This window comes from Leptidea sinapis, chromosome 3, assembly GCF_905404315.1.
Source record: "Leptidea sinapis chromosome 3, ilLepSina1.1, whole genome shotgun sequence".
Taxonomy (NCBI): domain Eukaryota; kingdom Metazoa; phylum Arthropoda; class Insecta; order Lepidoptera; family Pieridae; genus Leptidea; species Leptidea sinapis.
Genome location: NC_066267.1, coordinates 1630866 through 1656059, shown reverse-complemented (window position 1 = coordinate 1656059; position 25194 = coordinate 1630866). Strand labels below are relative to the sequence as shown.

Genomic DNA, 25194 nt, shown 5'->3' with positions numbered 1-25194 from the left:
CGCCCCCACCGCTGCTCCCACCTTCCCGTCGGCAGCAGCCCCCGCCTTACTCTTCCTTGAGCTGCGTCTTCGCCTATCAACATTATTATTATTGCTCACCACTTACATCCACAACATTCGTATTCATCATATAAATACTTGCACCTACCCGGATTCGAACCCGGGACCTCTAGCTTAGTAGAGAGGATCGCTAACCACTCGGCTATACAGGTCGTCAATTATTATCAAAATGAAAATTAAAAAATGAGAGGTAAATATGTGACTCACTGCGTGTATATGTATGTCAGGAGTGCCAACACGGCGGCAGCGAGCACAACTAGCGCCACCACAAACGTGACGAGCACGCTCGCTGAGCGCACGCGAGTCCCGCCCTCGTCCCCCGTCCCGCTCACGTGCACCGCTACCGGCACTGACGTCTGACGGATAACAATATTGACAATAACATACAGTACACTTAAGGCCGTTCCCAATATACTATCTACAGCTAGAGATAAATTACTACCTTTAACTGTCAATAATCTGAAGCTGTCCCAATATGAGGTATATTGGGACAGCTTACGGACGATAAATCATTCTTATCGCCTTATATTGGGACGCGTGAATTGCAATTTCCCTACAAACTACTATTGCTGGTAAGCTATACGTCGTCCCATTGACAGACAGCATGTACGGATAAGGTGAGTTACCATCGTTAAGTTTATTGGGACAGAAAAGTCAACGATAGTTACGATTCTTATATCAAGTAGAAGATAGACTGAATATTGGGAATGGCCGTTATTAGCCCCCTCTCGGCCATGATCGTTACTTGTATGATCGGCAAGTTTATTTATTTATTAAAGCACAACACATCATATACACTACATTACAATTTTCTTAAACTTATGTTACAATTAGTAGTTCTCAAGTTTAGAATAAATGAAAGAATGGAAAAAAAATAAGAAAAACTAACTTATAACTAATGCAGATTGAGTACCAGCTAAGTGTCTAACTACGCTTTCTTTGAATCTGACCAGCCCACTACCAAATATATCAAGTTCTGAATTGGTATTGTTTTACTTATTGTACTCGCGAGTTAATAGTTGATCCTCGTTTAAGTCACTGAAATACTTCAAGATAGACGTGGAGTTTATAGCTAGCATAGCATATAATTTCAGTATACAATCATTTTGGCAATTTGGATGACTGAAAAGGTGTGAATTAAAATGGAAGAAAAGAAGTCGGTATTTGAGCATCCCAGTAAATTTAACTTATTATGTAATCCTAGTTACTAGATTCGCTCATTGTCCAGTGTCCTCCAGTGAATGCACGCAACTTTACGTGAATCCCTTTGATGACGTGCCCGAAAAACCAACAAGTCATCGATTGTCGCGATCGCTATGACGATTATAGACAATGATCGACCATTCCAATTACAGAGCATTATCCAGCTCAGCACAATGGCAAATTGTGCTGATGCTTAATTGGAACGTGAATTGGTTTCCAAATGAACCAGCAGAGTGCAACCTCATTAAATGTGAAATATGAAAAAATACTCAATATTTGTACCATCATCAATAATTATTAAGTAATACAGTAAGAATAAACATTGATTATTTATAAGAAACTACGACAAAACCAAAGCTTTTTCAACAATTAGCAATATTACTAACGATAATGTATATATAAAATTTCGATCAATGCCAACGTAAAGAAAAAATACTGTTAATTTTCTGCCAGAGAGTTGGTATCGATTGCACGCATCACGCAAAAAGGATTAGGTACTTTTGAGAGTACGTTGAGGGTTATGCCGCATAATGCGCTTTAATGCTGTGATTCTTGTTATGGACGTGAAACGATAAAAAATTCAATTGCGGGTTGCCCTATTTTACATAAATGGCCGCTACACGCTTCCGAATATTTTCAATTGAAGTAGCTTCATTAAGCAACAGCCCTGTCACAAACATAACAAGCGGTAGCACAATTTTTCCGCCGCTGCTTTTAATTCTTACTGTGGCTTGATTAACAATTAAACAATCACCGAAATAAGAGTTAATCTGCGTTATAAGAAATGATAATATAATAATGCAATACTTATGGGCAAAATAAGCCTGAACATACTGTACATTATTATAAGAAACGTGTAGATGATAGATGTCAATACTAACTCAATAGCTATCTGTTGAAATTTTATATTAGTTTATATTTAGCTTAGATAATTTATACGTCTAGATAGAGTCTCTTGCTGTTAGACAACCAATAAAAACAGGCCGGGAATGTTAGTATACTTGCGTGACAAGCAACGTCCTACACTCGCAATTTGTATGACACTTTGTATTAATATGCGTGAATTGCTCAAAATAGAGGTTAGTTCTAAAGTCTATTTATTTCGACGTTTTCATAGCTGTCATAGTCTATCTAGACGTATATATTATCTAAGGATAACTGTTAAAAATATTTTTATTGGTTAAAAATATTAGTTAACATTATTTGTTAGAACATTTGATTATTAGTTGGTGTTAATAAAGTTGAATGTTTTATCCTATTGTATACAAAGATGTTAATAGGTAAAATTTGACTGTATGTACATAGAGCATGTATAGAGTATCACCTGTCGGGGAGGTGAGCCGGAGTCTATCGCCGTGGCTACCACATGCAGCACACTGGAGTTGACAGCCCGCATTGCCTCCGAACGTAGAAACAGTTCCCCCGCCTTGTTCACGTAGAACAACCTGCAAATAACAGCCAATACTCACTCTAATTTGACTTTGTGTTAGCTTTTGGTGAGTGTCTGATGGTTGAGTGCTTTACTCCGGGGAATGATGCTGCGATTTATAATATATGTATAAAATGAGGGAAGGCAAGTCGGCAAGTAGTATACCTGATGTTAAGACGATAGGCTAAGAAGGTCACAAAGTCATATTGGTTCAGAAATACAGCAGCCGGCAATTCATACCAGAAAGTGCGAGGCATCAAGTACTTCACTAATAGCATGATTGCGGACAGCCAGACATCAACGTGGTGCACTTGAAATATTGTATTTTGTAGTGATTATATGGTGAATTTAGACTGCTGGTTGACCCTAAACTATTGTTTCGAATACGCCTCGTGATATGTGCGGTAAATGATGCAGAGAGACCCCACATCTCTAAGTAACGTCAGAGTTAAATCGATCGGAGAGGTCAGAGGACTTCGTTTCGATGAATGCGGTCGTATAAAGGACCTGGTACTGGGGAGCCCCTGCTCGTTTTTTTTTTTAGGAAAAGGAGGACAAACGAGCGTACGGGTCACCTGGTGTTAAGTGATCACCGCCGCCCACATTCTCTTGCAACGCCAGAGGAATCACAAGAGCGCTGTTGGCCTTTTAGGCGCGTACACTTTGTACGCGCTTTTTTTGATGGTATCCATGTCGTATCGTCCCGGAAACACCACAGGGAAGCTCATTCCACAGCTTTGTAGTAACTGCAAGAAAGCTCCATGAAAACCGCACTATGGAGAACCGCCACACATCCACATAGTGCGGATGATATCCTAATATGTGGTGTGCAAAGGTAGAATTCGGCGGCAGGAATCATGTGAAACAGCTCTTCGGAACACTCGCCGTGATAAATGCGGTAGAAGATGCATAATGAAGCGACGTCTCGACGCAACGCCAATTGATCTAGTGTAGGTTTTCCTAACGATTCATAGTCTGCAAGATTCTGGGAGTGAATAATTTGGTATGTGTATAAAGTGAGACTCTTACGGAGCGTGCAGTCCCTTCAGCGATAAGGTGACGTCATCCCCCTCGTCTCCGTCGTGCACGTCGAGCTGTCCGACTCGCACGAGTCCCCCGCCCCCCGCACCGCCCCCCGCACCGCCCCCCGCCAGCATGTCCGCTCGGAACTCGTACTGCGGGTAGCGGAAACGGGGCTCCCACTCGTTCACGTCGACCACGCTTATGTTGAGTGACGCTGTGTCATTCTGAAACCAGACACTTTTACTTGTATACTGTTGTAGACTTTCGTTACATATCACTGGTATTTTATCCAAATGGAAATATTCATTTACCGTATAACCATAAAGCTAACTGATTCCAATGAGAATGTAAATACTTCGTAATACGAGGCTAAATTGCCTAAGTAAAAATTTAAATTTAGGTATGAAACATGCAGTGACTTTAATAACACATAAGTTTGAAATAGTTGTAATTACAGTATAGCGATTGGCGGCGAAGTATAATCCGGCTTAATTTGAAAGCGAACAGTAGCTTAAAACGTAGCGGAACATTCTAAGGTGGTGGATTTCGACTATCTCCTTTTTTACAAGATATATATAGCCTGCATCTGTCGATCTATCAATTACTGCACGTTTCATACATTCGAGTGAATCGTTTTTTCTAACAGAGTTTCGCTAGGCTGACTGAGTCCACGAAAGATATTTCTAAAAGAGGTCCCACACATGAACTACTTAATATTCTGAATAAAATTAACTGTAAAAGTCAATGTATTATTGTAAATAGAAATTTCACTTCATTGGTTTATTCAGTAAGGTAAGATCAATTTTTTGAAAGTTTTAAGCTACAACAAAATAATAAATTTAAAATAGATGCGAGGGTTTAACATTACACTTTAATTATAACGTGTAAGGACGCACGTTTACAAATAACGTTCCTTAAATATTTAGTAAGTAAAACATGGTTATAAAGTTTTAATAAAGATTAAAATTAGGCATTTTTACCTTTGCAATATATTATTACCGATAGTTAGATCTAAACACAAATAACACATTAGACACAGAAATTCTGAAAGATGGCGTAAATACTGAATTAACTTGAATGCGAAAACCAAGCAAACGGCCTGAAAAGCCAACCCAGTCAAATTCCGGGCTTTGTGCGGATTGCAATGTCGGGAGCTCCTCGAAAATGTTCGTTCGTAATTATTTTTTAACCGCTGTAAGTTGCAGAATGACCATAGTCCTGAATTCTCCTGCCACTGTAGATGAGATGTCACTAGTGAGATCACCTCTTCCATTTAAATGTGTTGTTTTACCTGTGGGAGACTCCTTTGCACCGGATGCCGGCTAGATTATGGATACCACAACGGCGTCTATTTCTGCCGTGAAGCAGTAATGTGTAAGCATTACTGTGTTTCGGTCTGAAAAGCGCCGTAACTAGTGAAATTACTCGGAAAATGGGACTTGACATCTTATGTCTCAAGGTGAAGATCGCAGTTGTAGCGCCGCTCAGAATTTTTGGATTTTTCAATAATTTTGAGCGGCACTGCATTGTAATGGGCAGGTTATATCAATTACCATCAGCTGAACGTCCTGCTCGTCTCGTCCTTATTTTCATAAAAACATGAAAAATAATGCTACAGCTAAAATGTCCTCGCGCTAACATGGGACGTAGTGAACAAACCATGTGTCCGTCGGTGACCATGACCCGGTAGTGATAGGAGCGCTGGGTCTCATAGTCCAATGCGGCTCGGAGTAACACGTCGCCCGCACTGTTGATCGCGAACCGCTCCAGGAACCCGCGCTCCGACACGAAGAACTGCAGCGCACCCTGAAACAAACCCACTACCAGTTACCACTCGATCAACAATATTGTTTGAAGAGACCATTTGATACTCAATGTCAAACTTGACAGCTGTAGTGGAGATAAATTCAAATTCAATTTTTTTTATTGAAGTTATATTTGTTAAGGTTTCTTTAAAAAATGTTGAGAGTAAGAATTTTATGTTGCGCGCGCATTACTGTTATACAAAAGTAACAGGGTGAAGTTAGTTCTTAAAATTTTCTTACGTTTTCGGTATTCGGATAGGCAAAGGGTTCAAGCACGTAGAGCCGTATTTGTTATTTAATAATTAATTGTTAAAGCCATCGTTGCAAGATTTTTACAATATTGTTCTTTCTACAAACGTAGAATAGAACGAGGAATAAATAAATTTTAAGGATTTTTGCTTTGTTTGGCTAAAGAAGTATAACTTCTTGCGTGCTTACATAAGTACACACACACTTTTTTGAAAATAGCATTCAAAATCACTTATTGAACATCAAAAACTACCAACCATTCTAATAGTGTGCCTCAGACCTGAGAAAATAACATAATTCTGTACAAAGAAATATGTTACGAAATTTAAAAAAATTATTAATAATATATTTGTTATTAATTTATTTTCTAGGATGATACTGTAAAAGTCCAATAAAATACTTACTAACTCGACTTAACCGAGTAGTAGGCATAACAAGTTTATGTTTGTCCCTTGTGTTAATATTATGATTGTCACAGTTTCTAGCTAATGAACATATAGAACATTATGAAGAATATATTGAGAAACAACAGTCATGTCAGTAAGTTTATTACCTTAAATTTTTCTCTTTATGATTCTTTAAGACCTTGGTTATAAAAAATATAAGTGTATAAATATCGGCCGCACTGCCCCATAACAATATACCATACGACATAATACTATGAAAATAACTATACTTGTCGCGCCGCATCTATGTCAGTTAACTGTCTTATTTTAACCGCATAAGCTGCAGAACTAGGCCTATTCGCCAATCTTTCAATATGGGGGCCCATTGTAATTTGATATAATTTGGATAATTGGGCATATGTGTCTAAAAACCATTTCTTTCCTTAAACAACTTTTTTCCTTTTGGAAATAGTTTTGTGGAAATGTTATGAACGTATAGTCTGCATTTAATTTTAATTATTCGATCTTTGTAGGATTGATGATCTCACATCATTCGTCATCCTCGGAGGCAGCGTGTGCAGCGTCACCAGGAGCGTACCCGGCGCGGCATCCTCGGCCACGTGCGCCACGTACTCTCTCTTGGAGAAATGCACTCCGGGCTGGACTGGTGCCACTCCGGACTGGAGTGGTGCCACTCCGGGCTGGACTGGTGCCACTCCGGACTGGACTGGTGCCACTCCGGACTGGACTGGTGCTTTCGAACTGGCGGGGGGCGGTGCGGCGGCCGGCGGGGGCTCTGGACTGCTGGGCAGCACCGAAACGGACGCGGGGGCTCCACGAGGTGTCCGGCGTCGGATCGATACCGTAGCTAAGGCGTAACGATCCGGATTGTCCACCTGTGTCGCCTGGAATTATATTTTCAAAGCTTTATTAAGGTTGAATAAAAACACTAATTCGCATAAATTAGGTATTTCATATACCTATGCAATATATTACCAATACATATATAGAGAAGTCTAAATATCATTCGATTGCTCCTAAATCCTACTGTCACTGTGGATCAGATGTCATTAGTGAGATTGTTATTGTCATCTATTCCGTTTAAATGCTACAGCTAAAATCATAGACCAAGTATAGTAACTAGACATTGGTTTGACGTGGCCACCATGAGACGGATAATAAATCCTATATTTAAAGGTACATAATATAACACAAGTGTTCTTTCTCTATCACTTTTATATTGTAAAACGCAACATCGCACCATATTTCCTTCGATTCTAAGTAAAATTGTCACTGATGTTGAATAAATAGTGCATATTTCATACGTTTCACAACAATAATAGCTTATCTTTATGGACGCAAATAAAAGTAAATAAAGTATTTGTGCAGCGTTGTCAAGTTTGTTTAGCATACCGGGTGTGCGCTGAAATTGAAAAAACAGGCACGCATGACAAAACAAAAAATCACTCTCTCATTTCTTTACATAAGACTCGCATAAGTTTTTCTTTTTCTCGTGTGAGTGAGATGGAAGGTATCAATTAGTTGACTAAAATGCTCGATCACCCGTAATGGATGATCGAGCTACTTTCAATATTGATGTAGTGTGAGTTGCATGGTGGTATTGACCTTGACGACCACAGTGAGAGGCAGGTTCTCTCGCAGCAGCTGATCGGTGACACTCAGCCTGCCAGTGTCGCGTTGAACTCGCACAGCGCTGGCAGCCGTGCCCTCTGCCGACACCGAGTACTGCAGCGGGGCATTAATGCCCAAATCCTGGTCCGCCGCCGATATGGGACCGGGGCTCGTCTCCAGCTCCATGCCCTGGGAAAAAGAAACAAATAAGTAATTTGCAGTATTTGCTCCGATACCTTACAAAGAGTATGTGTTAAGAACAGGGGCGTGCAATGTGCATATCATTTAGGCAATTAAGCAGTGCCTACCTCGTTATGAACTTAAATTAATACAGCACTAGTGTTAAAGTTAATTTATTTAGTTAAATTTGGTTCCGTTATTAAATTACCAAACTTTTATTGAACACCCACTCATTTTTCCTCACGCTAGATATTAAATACCTACGGTAAGGAATCTTTGCTTATTCCAAAGCTCAACTATTTACGTCCAGTTAGAACCTTGCTAGAAAACCAATGCACGCCCCTGGTAATGAATCTCTTTTTAATTTTTTATTCGTCATTTAGATCGCGTAGTCTGTGGGAGTGTTACCGGCAGCACGTGGTCCAGCAGCTCGGCCACGTAGTGCTCGTGTGAGAAGCGCGGGTTCTGGTCGTCTGCGTCCAGCACCAACAGCCTCAGCGTGGTGTCGCTGACCCGCGGGGGTGATCCTCCATCGGCCGCCCGCAGCCGCACGGTCAGCTCTCGCACACTCTCGTAGTCCAGCGGCTTCTTCACCACCAGCGTGCCATCCAGCTCGTTCGCGAACTCTACGTACTCCTGTTAAACAAGTAATACACATACACACTCGCGATCAGATCGTCGTCACCGTACCGATTCCATTACACGAGAAGTTTTTGAAGTTATACTTCTTTAGGCGCGTTATGAAAAAATTATGAGAGTGAAATTTTAAGATGCGCGCGTATCACTGTAACACAAAATTAACAGGGTGAAGTTGGTTCTTAAAATTTTCTGACGTTTGCAACATTCGTTATTTGGTTTCTTCGTCCATTATTAGGATGGGCAAAAGGTTCAAGCCCGTACAGCCAAGATTTTTACAATATTGTTCTTTCTAAAAACTTCTAGAAAAGCACGAGGAAAACACACTTTTTTTTTATTATATCATATCTATAGATATGTATATTTTAGCCGTTCAGATAGCACAAGTCAATTATAATATTATACCCATTCAGATAACAAAAATTCTTATCAAAATTGTTTCTGACTATTTGTAGTATACTTCTGAATTACCAATTTTAAAATTAAAGAATTACAAGAACCAACCATTATTGATAGATATTGATATTAACAACTGAAATTTTTTAATTGTTTAAGCCAAGTCATTAACACGTTTTTTTAACAGGCTTTTATTACCACCATAAGTATATAAATATGTATGTAAGTATGCAACGGAAACTTTCAACATGATTTTCACCCACATCAAAATGATGGATTGAATTAAATCTTTGTACACTTACCAAGAACAGTTGACAATACAATAATTTAAACAGTCTAACTTTTATCAACTTGGTGTGTATGTCTGTTTGTATATAACAGAATATTTGAAACATTTCACGCTGGTCAAGGATTGCTGTCAATTTAATAATTTATAAAGTCTGTATCATTTTTCTTATCAGGATATTGACTAAAAGCGATTTTTATATCCGATACCCAGTGCTATATTTGTGCCTAAGAGATTGGCGCGTGCTTGCGTAAAAAATAATAGTTAGAAAAAAACTTAATAACACGCAATTTAAAAAAACAAACATTGTAACTTAGTGATTTCTATTTCGAATTTAGCAAGATTAAAATTCCCGCTAAATGCTCTGCTTTGATTTGCTGTTGACCAACAGTAAAAATGACTTTAAACAAATATGTAATTGCTTCAGTGTTTCCATGTCAAAATTATTGTTTAATTTATTTCTGATAAATTTAATAAATTCCATTTAGGTTGCACTATAAATACAAAATGGGTCACCTTCCTAAAAAAATATCTCAACTCAAGCACAAATAAATATGATTTCAAGAAAAACCATAAAGTTACTTTTGACCCTCTCCACCACTAAGGCGGATGAAGTAATAGTTTTGGAGGTTGTAAAGGGATATGAACGTACTGCTCCCGGGCCCGGCAGCACGGAGTAGTGCACGGTAGCGTGGGGCCCCGGCTGATCAGGGTCCCGCGCGGCTGCGGTCACCACCCGGGCCCCCACCGCGGTCAGTTCGGAAACGCGCGCCTGGTACGGGGCCCCCACCCACGACGGTGCGTTGTCATTCACGTCCCACACGCGGATAGACACCGGGATCACGAAACTCTGGAATTTAAATTATTATAATAGTAGAATTACAAAATAGAGTTTTGCAGTATTAACAACTAGCTGACCCGGCAAACGTTGTTTTGCCATATAAAGTATAATTCATGCGATAGTTTTATAAGTAATAAAATATTGCCTATATTATAGCCTGTACATGATTTTGTTCTATTGTCAATAGTTTTTGCAGCGCACGCTAAAATAGGTTTTCGATTTTACACCTTGTGTTACAAAATAGCTATTTTATTACGGATCCCTAATTTTGAAAAAAAAACATATATATATAGCCCTCCAAACCTATAGCCTTCCTCGATAAATGGACTACCCAACACTGAAAGAATCATTCAAATCGGACCAGTAGTACCAGAGATTAGCGCGTTCAAACAAACAAACACTGCAGCTTTATAATATTATTAGTGTAGATAAGGCCATGACAAAAGTTGAGAATAATACCTACAATAAATTTTGGGGCTAATATTGAACCAAGTTTATTTTACAATATTTCGTGACTCTCTCTAGAGAAGATTTGATAGAAGATACAAGTTACTTCCGACGTTGCTCGACAAATTCCCGAGAGTTTGTACCGCAATTTCAGTACTGTGACGAAGTACAGGAGGTGAACATGTCATTGATATGCATAATACAGAAATAACAATGTAAGTGATAGCACACAGACTTGAGCACCACTTAACTGGTGTTCAACCTATTTAACGTTTGGGCAATGAGCATCATTCTATTTTACATTGCATTGCTTGCGGCGGCGTCGTGAGCCGGATCGTGTCCTTCCCTCAAATATTTGCAAAGGGAACGATGGCTGGTTCATGCGTCTACTCGTGAACGGGTGCTGCCAGTTCGACCTGTTATAGATAATGAATCATTGTATTTGTTGGATGCAATTACTAATTGTGACAGTAATCACGACCATCATGTTCTCGAAGCATCCTTACACAAACAATGAGTTCAAGCTCCTAAAGGTTGTTGTATCCATAAAACGATATTTTTCTTCTTTATTACTTTTAATGAAATCTAATATATAAAATTCTCATGTCGCGGTGTTTGTAGTTAAACTCCTTCGAAGCGGCTTGACCGATTCTCATGTGAATGCATATTGGGAAGGTCTGAAAATCAGACAACATCTATTTTTGATCCCCCTAAATGTTAAGGGTGATCCAAGGCATTTTTTTTTTTACGTTGTTTGATTATGAGTCAGCATTAAAAAATACATACAACTTCAATTTATATCGGCAATACAACGTTTGCTGGGTCAGCTAGTAATTTATATTATTTAAGCACGACTTATATATTGGATGCGGCACCTAATAAAGTAATTTATTATGTATAAAGCCATTGTTAAATACTCTATCTGATTGAAAAGAGTGGCCGTTGAGTTTCTTATATGTTCTTCTCGCGTGCTCAATTTTTTACGAATATATGGTAAATTCAGTAATTTTAATGGGATATTTATAGTGACGATTCAGAAGAGCTAAGTTAAAGTTTATTTTACTTTGACTTTGACATGTCCAAATATGGAAAAGAGTAAAATTGGTTTGCGCTAACTAGTTGTGTTGTGAAGGACAGTTGAACACAGAGGGTGTGCCATGCGAGTGAGCACAGGTCCTACCGGGTCGGAGGAGTGGCGGCGGTCGCAGCGCACGTTGACATACACACTGGAGGGCCCCAGACGCTCCTCGCGGTCCAGAGCGCGCACCAGCGTCAGGTTCTTGGAGCCCGCAACCACGCCCACGGCGGCTCCGCGCTCCTGCAGAGACAGCGAGATGTCGCCGCGTACCTCGTCCGGGTCACCATTCACGCTCAGCGTACCTGCGTATCCAATATATATTAACTTTTTATTACTTTTAAGTGATTCTAAGGAATAACATACGTAAGACCTTAGGTACCTACGTCTTAGCATAGAAATCTCAGAATTCTTTTAAATGGCTCAGTTTTACCACGGCTAGATTATGGATACCACAACGGCGCCTATTTCTGCCGTGAAGCATTGTTTCGGTCTGAAGGGCGTCGTAGCAAGTGAAATTACTGGGCAAATGACACTTAACATCTTATGTCTCAAGGTGACGAGCGCAACTGCAGTGCCGCTAAGAATTTTTGGGTTTTTCAAGAATCCTGAGCGGCACTGCATTGTAATGAGCAGGGCGTATCTATTTCCATAAGCTGAACGTCCTGCTCGTCTCGTCCGTTATTGTCATAAAAAACACAACTTTACTTCTACTTCCCACAGCTGTGTTGAAAAACATCGTGTGATACAGGGGTGTGGAAACGAGTCGAAGGCGAGGGTTTTAATGTCGCTTTTTACCCTGGTATCACAATCTACCTTTATGCCAATATTTATGGATGATACTCGCGTATCTTTTTTTCTGTATCGTTTGAACTTAAGTCTTCAGAGATTATATTGTGAGTTTTATCAACTAGACTTAGAGCTAAGCTAGATAGTTTTGGAATAATTGTATTCATAACTATGGTAGAAGTAATATGGTATGTTAAGAGTATAGAGAACTCTGTAAACGCCTGGATCACATGGCGATGCGTAGAGACGTCACTTCATTGTTTGTCTTCTACCGCATTTATCACGGGGAGTTTTCCGAAGAGCTGTCAGCTGATTCCTGTCGAATTCCACCCAGCACGACACGCCACAAAGTAGGATATCATCCCCACCATCTGGTTGTGTGACGGTCCTCCACAGTGCGGTTTTCAAGAAGCTTTGTTCACGTACTACAAAGCTGTGGAATTAGCTTCCTTGTGCGGTGTTTCCGGAACGATACGACATGGGTACCTTAAAAAAAAGTACACCTTCCTTAAAGGCCGTTAACGCTCCTGTGATTCTGGTGTTGCAAGAGAATGTGGGCGTCAGTGATCACTTAACACCAGGTGACACGTACGCTCTTTTGTCCTTCTTTTCCATAAAAAAAAGGGATTTCGAGACGTTCTTAGAATAACAATCCAGAAAAACGTTCCAAACCATAATCATGTCGAAATTGAGTTAAGAACACAAAACTGATCACGTGATTCATAATAACGGACTGATAAAAAATGGCAGCCCTACTGTCACACTTTAAATGACATCATGACTTAGTAGACCAACCCACATGTACGGAATACACTTATATTTATTAAACTTTAAACACGAAATCCTTATATCCTAAATGTGATGATTGTGGCTTGGAACGTTTTTCAGGAACTACGTCCAATTCAGGTCCTGGTTTCCTAACAATTCAGGCATTCTTCATTACCAAGTAATGTTCACGGTAAAGGATTAGAAACGTATCCGCCGTTCGCCTAACGATAAGTGATCATTCATGAACGCATGCTACGAGAGCCTTATCCCACCCCTACCATGGGACAGCGAAGGGTTGCTGTCCACTTGAGCACCATCTTAACGAAGAACGTTTTTATGACACCATTTAAGTACAAAGAACCCTTTTGGCTCAGACCTCAGATGAGAGACCACCTTACAACAAATTCAAATATTGTTATTCAAAATAGGATGTGACATCACTTATTAAAAATCAAAAACTACCACCTATTCCAAAGAGAATGCCTCAGACCTGAGAAGAATGGGCGCAAGCTCAGCGGGATTTTTTTTACAATATATGTTTACAAAGTAATATTGTACAATTTAACTTATTATTAAATAGCCTGAGGGCGGTTGCTCCATTCCCAATCTGTAGAATCATTAAGAAAGTCATTTATGTTATAGTCACCTTTACCACACAAACGTTTATAACAATTCTTTTGAATACCGTAACACTTTTGTTTTGAACATTTTTGGTGATCTTGTTGTAAAAGCATATACATCGACCACAAAAGACTTACTAACTCGACTTAGCCGAGTAGTAGGCATAACATGTTTATGTTTGTTTGATATAATATGTTTATATATAATTGACTAAAGCATAATAAAAATTGTCTGGAGTCTGGGCGCTGATAACTGCGACACAGTCCGCGAGACTAATGCGGCTGTCAACGTAATAATGTAAATTATGTATGCTTGTTACGATAAATAAAGATTTATTATTATTAAATATATTTTGTTTCTTATAAACGTAGTTGCAGAAATACTTAAATCTTACCAACAATGCTCCCAACGGGCGTGTCCTCGCTGATGAAGAAACTCTCGACGGCACCGCCGCTCATCAGGTAACATCGACTGTCCTGGATCGCTGTAATCAATCAGAGACGTGACATTTTAATCTCAAGTCATGTGTACAGATCCTCCAGGTGTATAGGAATATGTTCGTAAAAGTAAAGGCACGTGCTACCATAAAATACAATTACGAGGTGGTAATGTCAACTAAGTGTACAGACAACGTCGTAAGAATCACTGATGAAATGAAAAGAACAAATATTTCAAACAAACCGATAATATTTTACAGACTAATTACCAAACATTGTTAATGAAAAAATATTATAAATTTATTCAATGAAAACAAATCTTATAAAGGGGGCGTAAATATATTTTATTTAAACAAAACAAATCTTATAACCATATTTACAATACTATGATTACGGGGAAGCGTACCAAGAATACTGGTAGGATTTCCACGTTGGATAGCTAGGCTGATCCGTTGACCGAAATAGCTTGGATTGCCAGTAGCCCTATTAAGGCGAGAAGATAGTACTTTCTACATTCTCCGCGCCTCTGGGCCCCAATGGCCAAGTGTTTTAACAAAAAATGTCACAAACATGTAAGACTCACTGAGCCCGACATATTTGCGACGCTTGCTGTCTTCGGTAGTCGAAGCAGCAGCCCCAGCACCAATTGACGTAACTTGGACATGAGATGGAGCCAATGAAACATGAACTTTTTCTATCGATATTTTTAGCTGCTAAGTGCGTTTGGTTTGCACTACATAAGTACTTGCAGGAATCTCAACAAAGAGCTGTTTTCGGATTTATGCCTTCACTTGTTCTGCGAGTTCATATCCATATGTACTAAGTTCGTAATAAAAATATTCCCGTTATTTTGGTTAAAATTGTCGTATCTTTTAATTAGGTTCATTCAGGGGTATGATCTAACACATTAATTGTTAACTCTATTTATCTTCCCAAAAGCTGTATGGCGTCAACCTAGATGTAGGCGAATTAGACGTTGTTTAACAATGGCGTAGGAAATAGAAGACTGCTTTAACGTATAAATACATTATGGTACGCCGTACGTTGTGATATAGCACTAAATAATAAATTTAATAAGTGGGTTCAGCTTTTCAATTGCAGTTGGTTTACGCCTGGGTATCCCTAGAACAGTTCCCCATATGTGCCGCTGCGGAGTCAATGTAGACAGCTTTTGTCACCATGACTTATCTTGCCGCCGCAGTGCGGGCCGTCTCTCACGCCATGCCGCCTTTAACGGCGTCTTGCGTCGGGCCTTTACTACCGTCAACGTGCCGGCTATCCTAGAGACGAATGGAATATTACGTGATGTAAGAGGCCTGATGGCATGACGTTGATTCCTTGGAGTCGTGGAAAGCCTGATGTGGGATGCGACTTGTATGGACACGCTAGCTAGGGTTTATGAACTTGATATCTTCATTCATTTGTGAGGAAAAGTGTGTTAACACACTCTGAAAGCGGAGTGAATCTGAATATATAAAACGATTAGAAACATCACGTGAATAATTAACAGCCCCTCAACCCAGAGTAACTTGTCTCCATTGGTCTGAAGTGCGTCGTAGCTACTAAAATTACTGAGAAAATGAGACTTAACAACTTATGTCTCAAGGTGACGATGGCAGTTGTAGTGATCAGAATTTTTGTGTCTTTCAATAATCCTGAGCGGCACTGCATTGTAATGGGCGGGGCGTATCAATTACCATCAGCTGAACGTCCAGCTCTTCCCTTATTTTCATTAAAAAAAGTTTTGTAATAGTAATGATAGTTCCTTACTTCATAAGCCGATTCTATTGTTAGTGAACCAGGTGCATATAAGCAAACTAAAATAAAATATAACCGAGTAACTGTTACACTAGATAATCTCAGCATCCGTGTGCGATGAGTGTGTGCGGTGAGATCTAATGTGATATTGAGGGCTAGTGACAATAGTAATGTGATTGCTGAGTACAATACAAATGTAGACCGTGACATATGATAACAGCGTAACAACGTTATAATTGTGAGCGTGTAGCGAAATCAACGAGCGATTAATTCGATTTGCGTGATCGAAGAGTTTTATTGTCGCATTAGCTCTGTATCCGCGGTTCCGATTGCAATATATCTGCGTGTGACTCGAGCGTACAGAAGTGGGCCACGGCGTGACCTCACACGCGATACTGTCTGCGGGACACCACTTGTTACCGCTCTAGATTCGACCATGACTTGACGGAAAATCGACCACGCAACAATATATACTAACCCCCGTATTCATAATAGTCTGCTAACTTAAAGCATTGCTAATTCGCACTCTGTCTTCTTCTATTGACCTAAGTCAGAATGAGGAAAAACACTCCTTAGCAGCTGTTTAAAATTAGCGGACCATTATGAATAAGGGGGTAAATACTTATATACTCTCGAGAGTGTTAGAAATGTCACAACTAAATAGAATCCCCAGCGAAAGATAAAAGTAAGTAAAATAAGATAGGTAAGTAGATGGGCTACTTAGGTAGAGGCTGTTGACTTAGCTAGAGAGTTGAATGTAAATAATGTACCAGTAGGAGGCTCCTATGCACAGGATGCCGGCTAGATTATGGGAACCACAACGGCGCCTTTTCTTGCCGTGAAGCAGAACTTTATTTATTTACGCAAAATTAACACTATTTCTATTTTACAAATTAATACTATAATCTATACGTATATACATGTATTGCCTTTTAGAAAGTTTGACAGGTTTAATTATATTGAAATAATAACGCTAATAATAATATTCTATAGATTGTTACTATTATGGTAGTTATATTAAAAAAGAAGAACAATGTAATGTGTAAACATTACTGTGTTTCAGTTTGAAAGGCGCCGTAGCTAGTGTAATTACTGGGCAAATGAGACTTAACATCTTATGTCTCAAAGTGATGTGCGCAATTGTAATACAGCTCAGAATTTTAGTGTTTTGCAAAAATCCCAAACGGCACTACATTGTAATGGACAGGGCGTATCAATTACCATCAGCTGAACTAAATGTTCGAAGTGTGCTCTATGTTGAGAGACACGATAATAACACAAATTATACTGAAAGTAAGTAGTATTTGTAACCCAATCACGACTTTCTCTTGGTGCCATTACAGGTTACATGAGAAGTCGAAGGTCACACTGCCATTAGATCCACATTAAGAAACAACCATTCAAGTTGAAGTACTCTCTATTTACGTAAGAGAAGACGCAAAGCGTTGGTATCCCGTATCGCAATAGACAGAACTAGGTTCGATCGCCCGCCGCCTTCCTACCAATGTCTTTTCCGTTTTCGAATCGATATGTAGGTTTATTTGACGCTTCTTAAGATCAGCAACGCAGCAAATACCATCGGGTAATCAAATCAAATCAAAATCACTTTTAAAGTCAAAGTCAAAAAATCTTTATTCACTGTAAAACTTTATAAATTATTTAGTGCAAGTCAGGATGAAGTACAAAAGTAACAATAGCATTCAAATGAGTATAACAATATTAATTAACAAAATTTAGAACATTATTTCCAATTATCTTTATCATTCAAATAATCTTTCACATTATAATAGGTATATAAATTATATTTTAATTTATTTTTTACGATAAATTTAATTTTTTTAATAGGTAATATTTTAATTTCATTTGGGAGTTTATTATAAAATATAACACAATCTACTTTAAAAGATTTAGCAATTTTACGGAGCCTAGTAGATGGAATTGCGAGTTTATGTTTGTTTCGAGTACTGACACTGTGTACATCACTATTCCTTTTAAATTGGCTAATATTTATAGGAGGTTCTCGTGTATGTACTGGCAGTGTACTGTCATAATATTTATTTCACTAAACTTTTCTCTCAATGTCAAAATCAATCTTTAATCATGTAAGTCACGGAAATTATACTTATGAACGTCAAAAAAATTTTTTGTTCGTATTGAATCTAGTGCTACTTCGTAAAGGTTAGAGCTAATGAGAAGTAATAGCAAGAAACTGATTGCGACTCTTTTAAATCAAAATTAACTTTTCATCGTTTTACAAATCATTTCAATTACAATATATGTTAAGTGATTCAACAAACACACTCATACGTCAAATAGTCAATGCCTTACACGAGTAAGTCAAAAAAGTAAATGTAAATTAATACAAAACAAAAGTTATTTCGTATAGTAGCTGCATCATCCAAACACACCGTAAATAAATAAAGGTATTTTGCGAGCATTTTATAAGCGACTACATAAAAAAAAATATAAAATAACTTTTAAGAATTTGAAACAGAGCTTCCCGTAACAGCATCATCCTGCCACCACAAGTAGCGCCCGTTTACGATCATGACGCATGGGCCAGTTATCGCTTCCCTCGACCAAATTTTAGGAAGGGAACGACCCGTACCACGTCGCCGCCACAAGCAGTGATATTTAAATTGTACTTAAACTTAGTAACCATGGCTTGATGACTATTCTCAGGTGTGGTCTTAGATTGTAAGGATTTAGTTGCAACTATAAAAGATAACGTGCTGTGTGGTATCTATGTGGAGCTATGTGGTGCTACAGCTGACGCCTGCAGGTGGAAACAGAACAAACAACAAAACTGTGAGATGTTCAATTGTCTCTACTCACCCCGGGACCGGATAGACAGCGCTATCGCTGCGAGAGGAACTCCATTTCTCCCTTCGTCAGCTAAATGTAATCAATAATTATATATCATTATATTATTAACAAGAGAATTAAAGTCACCGACATAGCCCAAATGATTGCGAAACTGAAGTAGCAGTGGGCAGGGCACATAGTTCGACGGTCAGATGGCCGGTGGGGTAGTAAAGTCCACGAATGGCGACCACGTACCGGAAGATTTGCAGCAATGTTGGTAGGCTCCCCACAAGACGGACCGACGATCTGGTTAAGATCGCCGGAATACGTTGGATAAGGGCAGCGCATGACCGGTCGTCGTGGAGAACTTTGGGGGAGGCCTTTGTCCAGCAGTGGACGTATTCCGGCTGATGATGATATTATTTCCTACTTATTTAAACATCACATAACACCACTATTTCGTTCTTTTTAAGATTATTTCGCCAAATAGGCAAAGATTTACGTGGGTACATATATTTAACCTTCTATTTCTTATAAATATAAATAAAATTAAAGAGAAAAATCTGAACTTATTCTAACTTTTAAAAGCTTTTACAAAGGGTACGCAATTAAAGGATTTTTATGATGACAGCACTAACTTATAATCGATTCTTTCATGCATACAAAACACGTTTAGTTTTAATTATGTTATTTACGTATAAGAAGATGATCACAGGTAGCGCCAGGAGCCCGTCTTAAGACCTACCGGTTAAAAGCCCAAGTCAAGATATCCTAATCGAGGAGGAAGGCCAACCGAAATCTTATAAAGCCAACATGGTTTTAAACACTCATAACCGAGTATTTATGATAAACCGAGGATTTTGGAGTGTCCCGATGTTTTTATCTTCACGGGGCAGCTGTCATCCTTATAAAAGTTCCTCAATTTGTGTGCTATTTATATTCAAAATAGGATATAAAATCACTTATTGAAAGTCAAAAACTATCAACCATTCCAAAAGGTATGCCTCAGACATGAGATAACGGGCGAAACAAACTCAGCGGGCTTCTTTTTTTTATAAAAATATGGTTTCAATATAAAATCGTACAATATTTAATTGCATGTGGGTTGCTCTATTCTCAATCAGTGGTATCATTAAGAATGTCATTTATGTTATAGTAACCTTTACAACACAAACGTGTTTTAATAACTCTTTTGAATTTCGTAATACATTTGTTTTTAACATTTTCTGGGATCTTGTTGTAAAAGCATGTACATCGCCCCACAAAAATCTTACTTACTCGACTTAGCCGAGCAGTAAGCATTATAAGTTTATGTTTGTTCCTGAAGTTTACATTATGTTATTGTTTCTAATAAATTGCATTATATTAAGGCTAACAGTTTCGCAGGTTCGTCACCGGAAATTTAAATTAATATTGAGCCATGGCGACGGGCGCTAAACCATAGACCAAGTATAGTAACTAGACATCGGTTTGACGTGGCCAACATGAGACAGATAATATCCTATCAATATAGTTACATAATATAACACAAGTGTTCTTTCACTATCACTTTTACACCGTAATACACAACATTAAAATTGTCACTGATGTTGAATAAATAGCGGATATTTCACACGTTTCACAAGTTTTCTGTGCAGCGCTGTCAAGTTTGTTTAGCACACCGGGTGTGCTGACCTTGAAAAATGGCACCGGCACGCATGGTGAAACAAAAAATCTAATCACTCTATCTCATTTCTTTACATAAGACTCGCATAAGTTTTTCTTTTTCTCGTGTGAGTGAGACGGAAACTATCAATTAGTCTAGTAATATACTTCTACTCTATACTTGGTCTATGCCCTAAACCTTACACACGAGGTGACGAGAGTCAGTCGGACAATATCGGAAGTGACGTCCACCTCCGATCTGTCACATCATCGAGCGCTATCACTGAGATGGATTCGCCGTGCTCTACAATATTGTTGAAAGTTAATGAGCCTATAATTTGATAATTCAACTCAATAACCCAACTACTTTCACTCCACTTTGCCGCAACCTTTTCTTTAATAATTCGACAAGTAAATACTTGCGGTTAACCATTGTTAATGCCGCCTTTCACCGACGAGATATATAAGTATACCTATTTACAAATTATTTCATAATTCCTATAATAAATTATATAACATTCTATAACCGTCAAGAATATTCCTTTGACATTGTAATGTCGAGGAAATTGTTCTTATTTCCGATACTAGCTGTTCCTCCCAAATTAAATAATTTCGTCCGCAAAATACGGTATAATCAAATCAAATCAAATCGAAATCACTTTAATCATGTAGGTCACGGAAATGACACTAATTATGAATGTCAAAATAAATATTTTTCTGATTGAAGTTAACGCCACTTTTAAAAGGGTTGAGCTAATGAGAAAAAGTTGCAAGAAACTCATTACCACTATTTTAAATCAACATTAACATTTTTCATAATTTTACATATCATTTCAATTACAATATATTTGTAAACTGATGCAACAAAAATACTCAAACGTGAACTAGTCAATGCCTTACACGAGTAAGTCAAAAAAGTTAGTGTAAATTAATACAAAACAGAAGTTGCTGTGTACAGTATTGCTGTGCAACAGTAGTTGTTGCATCATCCACATACACCGTAATTATAATATAAAAAATTATAACTATTAAGCATCTGAAGCAGATTTTGTGGTTTCAGAATCATCCTGCTACCACAAGTAGCCCCGTTCACGAGCATGACGCATTGGGCCAGCCAGCCAGGCGATGGCTTATGTGTCAGAATTTGCAATTAATAAAAATAGTACCTGGATGACCGAGCCTTGCCTTAGGATGGATTTTTAAGAAGGTAAAAAACTAATAGGACATCTAGATTCGAACCGGGGTCTTCTGCTTTCCGGATCACCCAATGTCCCATCTGAGCTATTAGTCTTGTATATACTGGCGAAATTTACCTTTGTATTCTAATGTTATTGTAGCAGTTTCTCATTAAAACACGGATAAAACTACGTTTTTTTTTAATTAAAACCCAGATCAATCTCTCGCCCCCGAAATTACCTGTATACTAAATTTCATCAAAATCGTTGGAGCCGTTTCCGAGATTCAGACGAGACGAGACGAGCAGGGCGTTGATGCGCCCTGCCCATTACAATGCAGTGTCGCTCAGGATTCTTGAAAAACCACAAAAATTCTGAGCGGCACTACTGCTGCGCTCGTCACCTTGAGACATAAGATGTTAAGTCTCATTTGCCCAGTAATTTCACAAGCTACGGCGCCCTTCAGACCGAACACAGTAATAATCTAGCCGGCATCCTGTGCAAAGAAGCCTCCCACTGGTAAATATATATATATACAAGAATTGCTCGTTTAAACATATAAAATAGCTATATATTTAGCCCCTGTGTGATACTGAATGACAACGTACTGTACAATACAAGCGGCACAGTCACATGGAACTTAAATATTAAACGATAATAGAAGCACTGGCAACCCCAGACGTAAGGAACACTGTGACCGTTACAGAGAGCTGGTGTTGTCAGGTGAGGAGGGCTTGCGGCGTCGCTAGGGGAGCCTGTCATGCGTGCTTCCGGCGAGCGACCGGCCGCGACTCACCGCAGAACATCCTCAAAGGTTTTGTATTGTTTGACGTTTGGTGTTTACTCGAGTATATTCGTAGGTAGTAAAAAAATGGAGATACGACTGTTTTGTGGAGAACCGTAGAGAGAGGTGGTAAAACCGAAAGAATCTGCTATACTCACAGGTTTTGTATTGTTTGACGTTTGGTGTTTACTCGAGTATATTCGTAGGTAGTAAAAAATTATAGATACGACTGTTTTGTTAAGCGGAGAGGTAGTAAAACCGAAAAAATCTGCTATGCTTCTTGGAATTACTCTTTATTCTACTACTCGGCTAAGTAGTGTTAGTAAGTCACTAAAAACGTTACTATAACATAAATGACTTTCTGAATCATAATCTGTGGTAGATTGGGAATGGAGCGACCGACCTCAGGCTATTAAATAATAAGTTTAATTGTTTAATTTATGAAACAAAAGAAGCCTGTTGAGTTTCTTGCGCCTGTTCTTCTCAGATCTAAGGCATACTTTTTTGAATGGGTGGTAGTTTTTACTTTCAATAAGTGATATCACATCTTGAATAAAAATATTTAAATTTGATTTCCAAGATACATTGAAGCTCCCATATTGAAGGATAATAAAAACGTAGTTCTGCAGAATTTGAGGTTAATAAGATTAGACAATTAACTGACATAGATACAGCACGACTAGTTTACTTATTTTCTTAGTTAATGTTTATGATATATCTATTTTAATTAATAATAATTAAAATAATAAATATATATTTAATTCTCGTAGTCTGGCTTCTACGGTATCTAGAGAATACCAGCGTTGAGGTGTAAAATTCCCAACATAATGCTGACTAGACACCATTTTGGTTCATGTCCATATTATTGTTATTAGTTATGAGATTTCTGTAAAGTTTTTGAACCAAATAAACCTTTTATTATTATTATGCAAGGGGCGTGCACAGTGCAGCCTTTTATTAAAATTACTTTCTCAATTATATACCACAGATTGGGATTGAAGCGATTGTCTGCAGGCTATAATTAACTTTATTTTAAGAAATTTTACATTAACTAAATTTTATTTAAAACAAATTCATTTTACAGGTCAGAGGCATACATTTTCGAATGGGTGATAGTATTTAACATTCATAACATTTAATAATCAGTGACTTTAAATCCTACGCATTTTAAATAAACAGAGTTGGTTCTTAGATTATAGATAGACACGCACACAAACACAAATTGTCATACAAAAATGGCGAGTGTAAGACGTAGGCGACTAATATTCCTATCTAGAAGTATAAATTATCTATGCCCTTTTTGTTATTTTCCATTTCGAATAAAGGAAGCACGGACTAGTAAAAAAATAAGGACTCCGTGTCACCTTACATAACAGTGTAGCACCAAAACAAGCCGATTAACGTGTACATATATAGCCCCATGCATACACTTACACTACTACAGGCCGATAGGCGGCCATTATGAGAATTGTCATCGTCTGTGACAGATCAGTTTGCGTCTCAATAAAATATTTTAAAAATGCCGTCGTGCGTTGTGAAAAACTGTAAAAACGATACTATATAAGCATTTGTGGCCATATATGATTATTTAAGGGAGAAAAATTGTGTAACAAGTACCCCTGTAACCGCACACACACTAGCATAACGGTTCTTCACTTGCTAATATCACGGCGTGGAGCCCTTCTTTATTTACTCGTCCGTGGAATCAAGATATTTATATTATAAACATCATATGACTTTCATTCTTAACATAAAATATAGCATGAAATCTAGAAGAGTGGAATTAACAGTTTCATTGAATTCAAATTCAAATATTTTTATTTCAAATAGGATGTGACATCACTTATTGAAAGTCAAAAAACTACCACCCATTCCAAAATGAATGCCTCAGACCTGAGAAGACCGCAAAAACTCAGCAGGCTTTTTTTCATCGAATAAATATGTTTACAAAGTACTATTGTACAATTAAACTTATTATTTAATAGCCTGAGGGCTGTCACTCCATTCCCAATCTGTGGTATCATTAAGAAAGTCATTTGTGTTATAGTAAGCTTTACCACCCAAACGTTATTTAAAAATTCTTTTGAATAACGTAATACTTTTGTTTTGAACATTTTCTGGGATCTTGCTGTAAAAGCATAATATACATCGCCCCACAAAAGACTTACTAACTCGACTTAGCCAAGTAGTAGGCAATAGCTCCTACCTACACTGTGAGCAATATCTAGATACCTCTAGATCATTTATACGTCTAGATAGACTGTGTGACTAGACACCTATTGCGAAAAAAATAGACTGTAGAACTAACCTCTATTTTGAACAATTCACCACATTAACACAAAGTATCATACAAATCGCGAGTGTAAGACATAGCTTGTTACGCACATTAAAGCAATATTACTGGCCTGTTTTTATCGGTTGTCTAGCAGATCTAGACTCTATCTAGACGTATAAATTATCTATGTTTTTTATGTTATTTTCCATTTCAAATAAGGGAACATATTAACATTATTAACATCATATGACTTTGTTAACATTAAAATATATTGCTTGAAAATTTAAAGAGTGGAACTAACAGTGGCTAGGTTATATACTGTGAGCGATATATAGATACATTATTAGCAACAACATTATTGAGATACAGAAAACGATTACAAAGAACGGTAAGTGGTTGGTGTTGGTATTGCAATCAGCACACATGAGTATGATGCGAGACGTTGCAACACCAGGCCACGGACCCAGCTGAGAGGCTGAGTACTGCACGA

General features: G+C 38.2%; 1 protein-coding gene across 1 annotated transcript in view; it reads right to left on the bottom strand.

The window, feature by feature from the left end:
• LOC126979054 (protocadherin-16) overlaps nucleotides 1-25194 on the bottom strand; it is a gene marked incomplete at its 3' end in the record, with an annotated part of 50655 nt that continues 25461 nt past the window's right edge. Inside the window, exons 3-13 of the mRNA XM_050828243.1 lie at nucleotides 14221-14310; nucleotides 11754-11953; nucleotides 9938-10135; nucleotides 8376-8603; nucleotides 7782-7976; nucleotides 6704-7060; nucleotides 5375-5521; nucleotides 3722-3939; nucleotides 2588-2708; nucleotides 268-416; nucleotides 1-73 (exon numbers count right to left, since the gene is read on the bottom strand). Of these exons, the coding sequence (XP_050684200.1) occupies nucleotides 1-73; nucleotides 268-416; nucleotides 2588-2708; nucleotides 3722-3939; nucleotides 5375-5521; nucleotides 6704-7060; nucleotides 7782-7976; nucleotides 8376-8603; nucleotides 9938-10135; nucleotides 11754-11953; nucleotides 14221-14310 (1976 nt within the window). The remainder of the gene's footprint in view (nucleotides 74-267; nucleotides 417-2587; nucleotides 2709-3721; nucleotides 3940-5374; nucleotides 5522-6703; nucleotides 7061-7781; nucleotides 7977-8375; nucleotides 8604-9937; nucleotides 10136-11753; nucleotides 11954-14220; nucleotides 14311-25194) is intronic.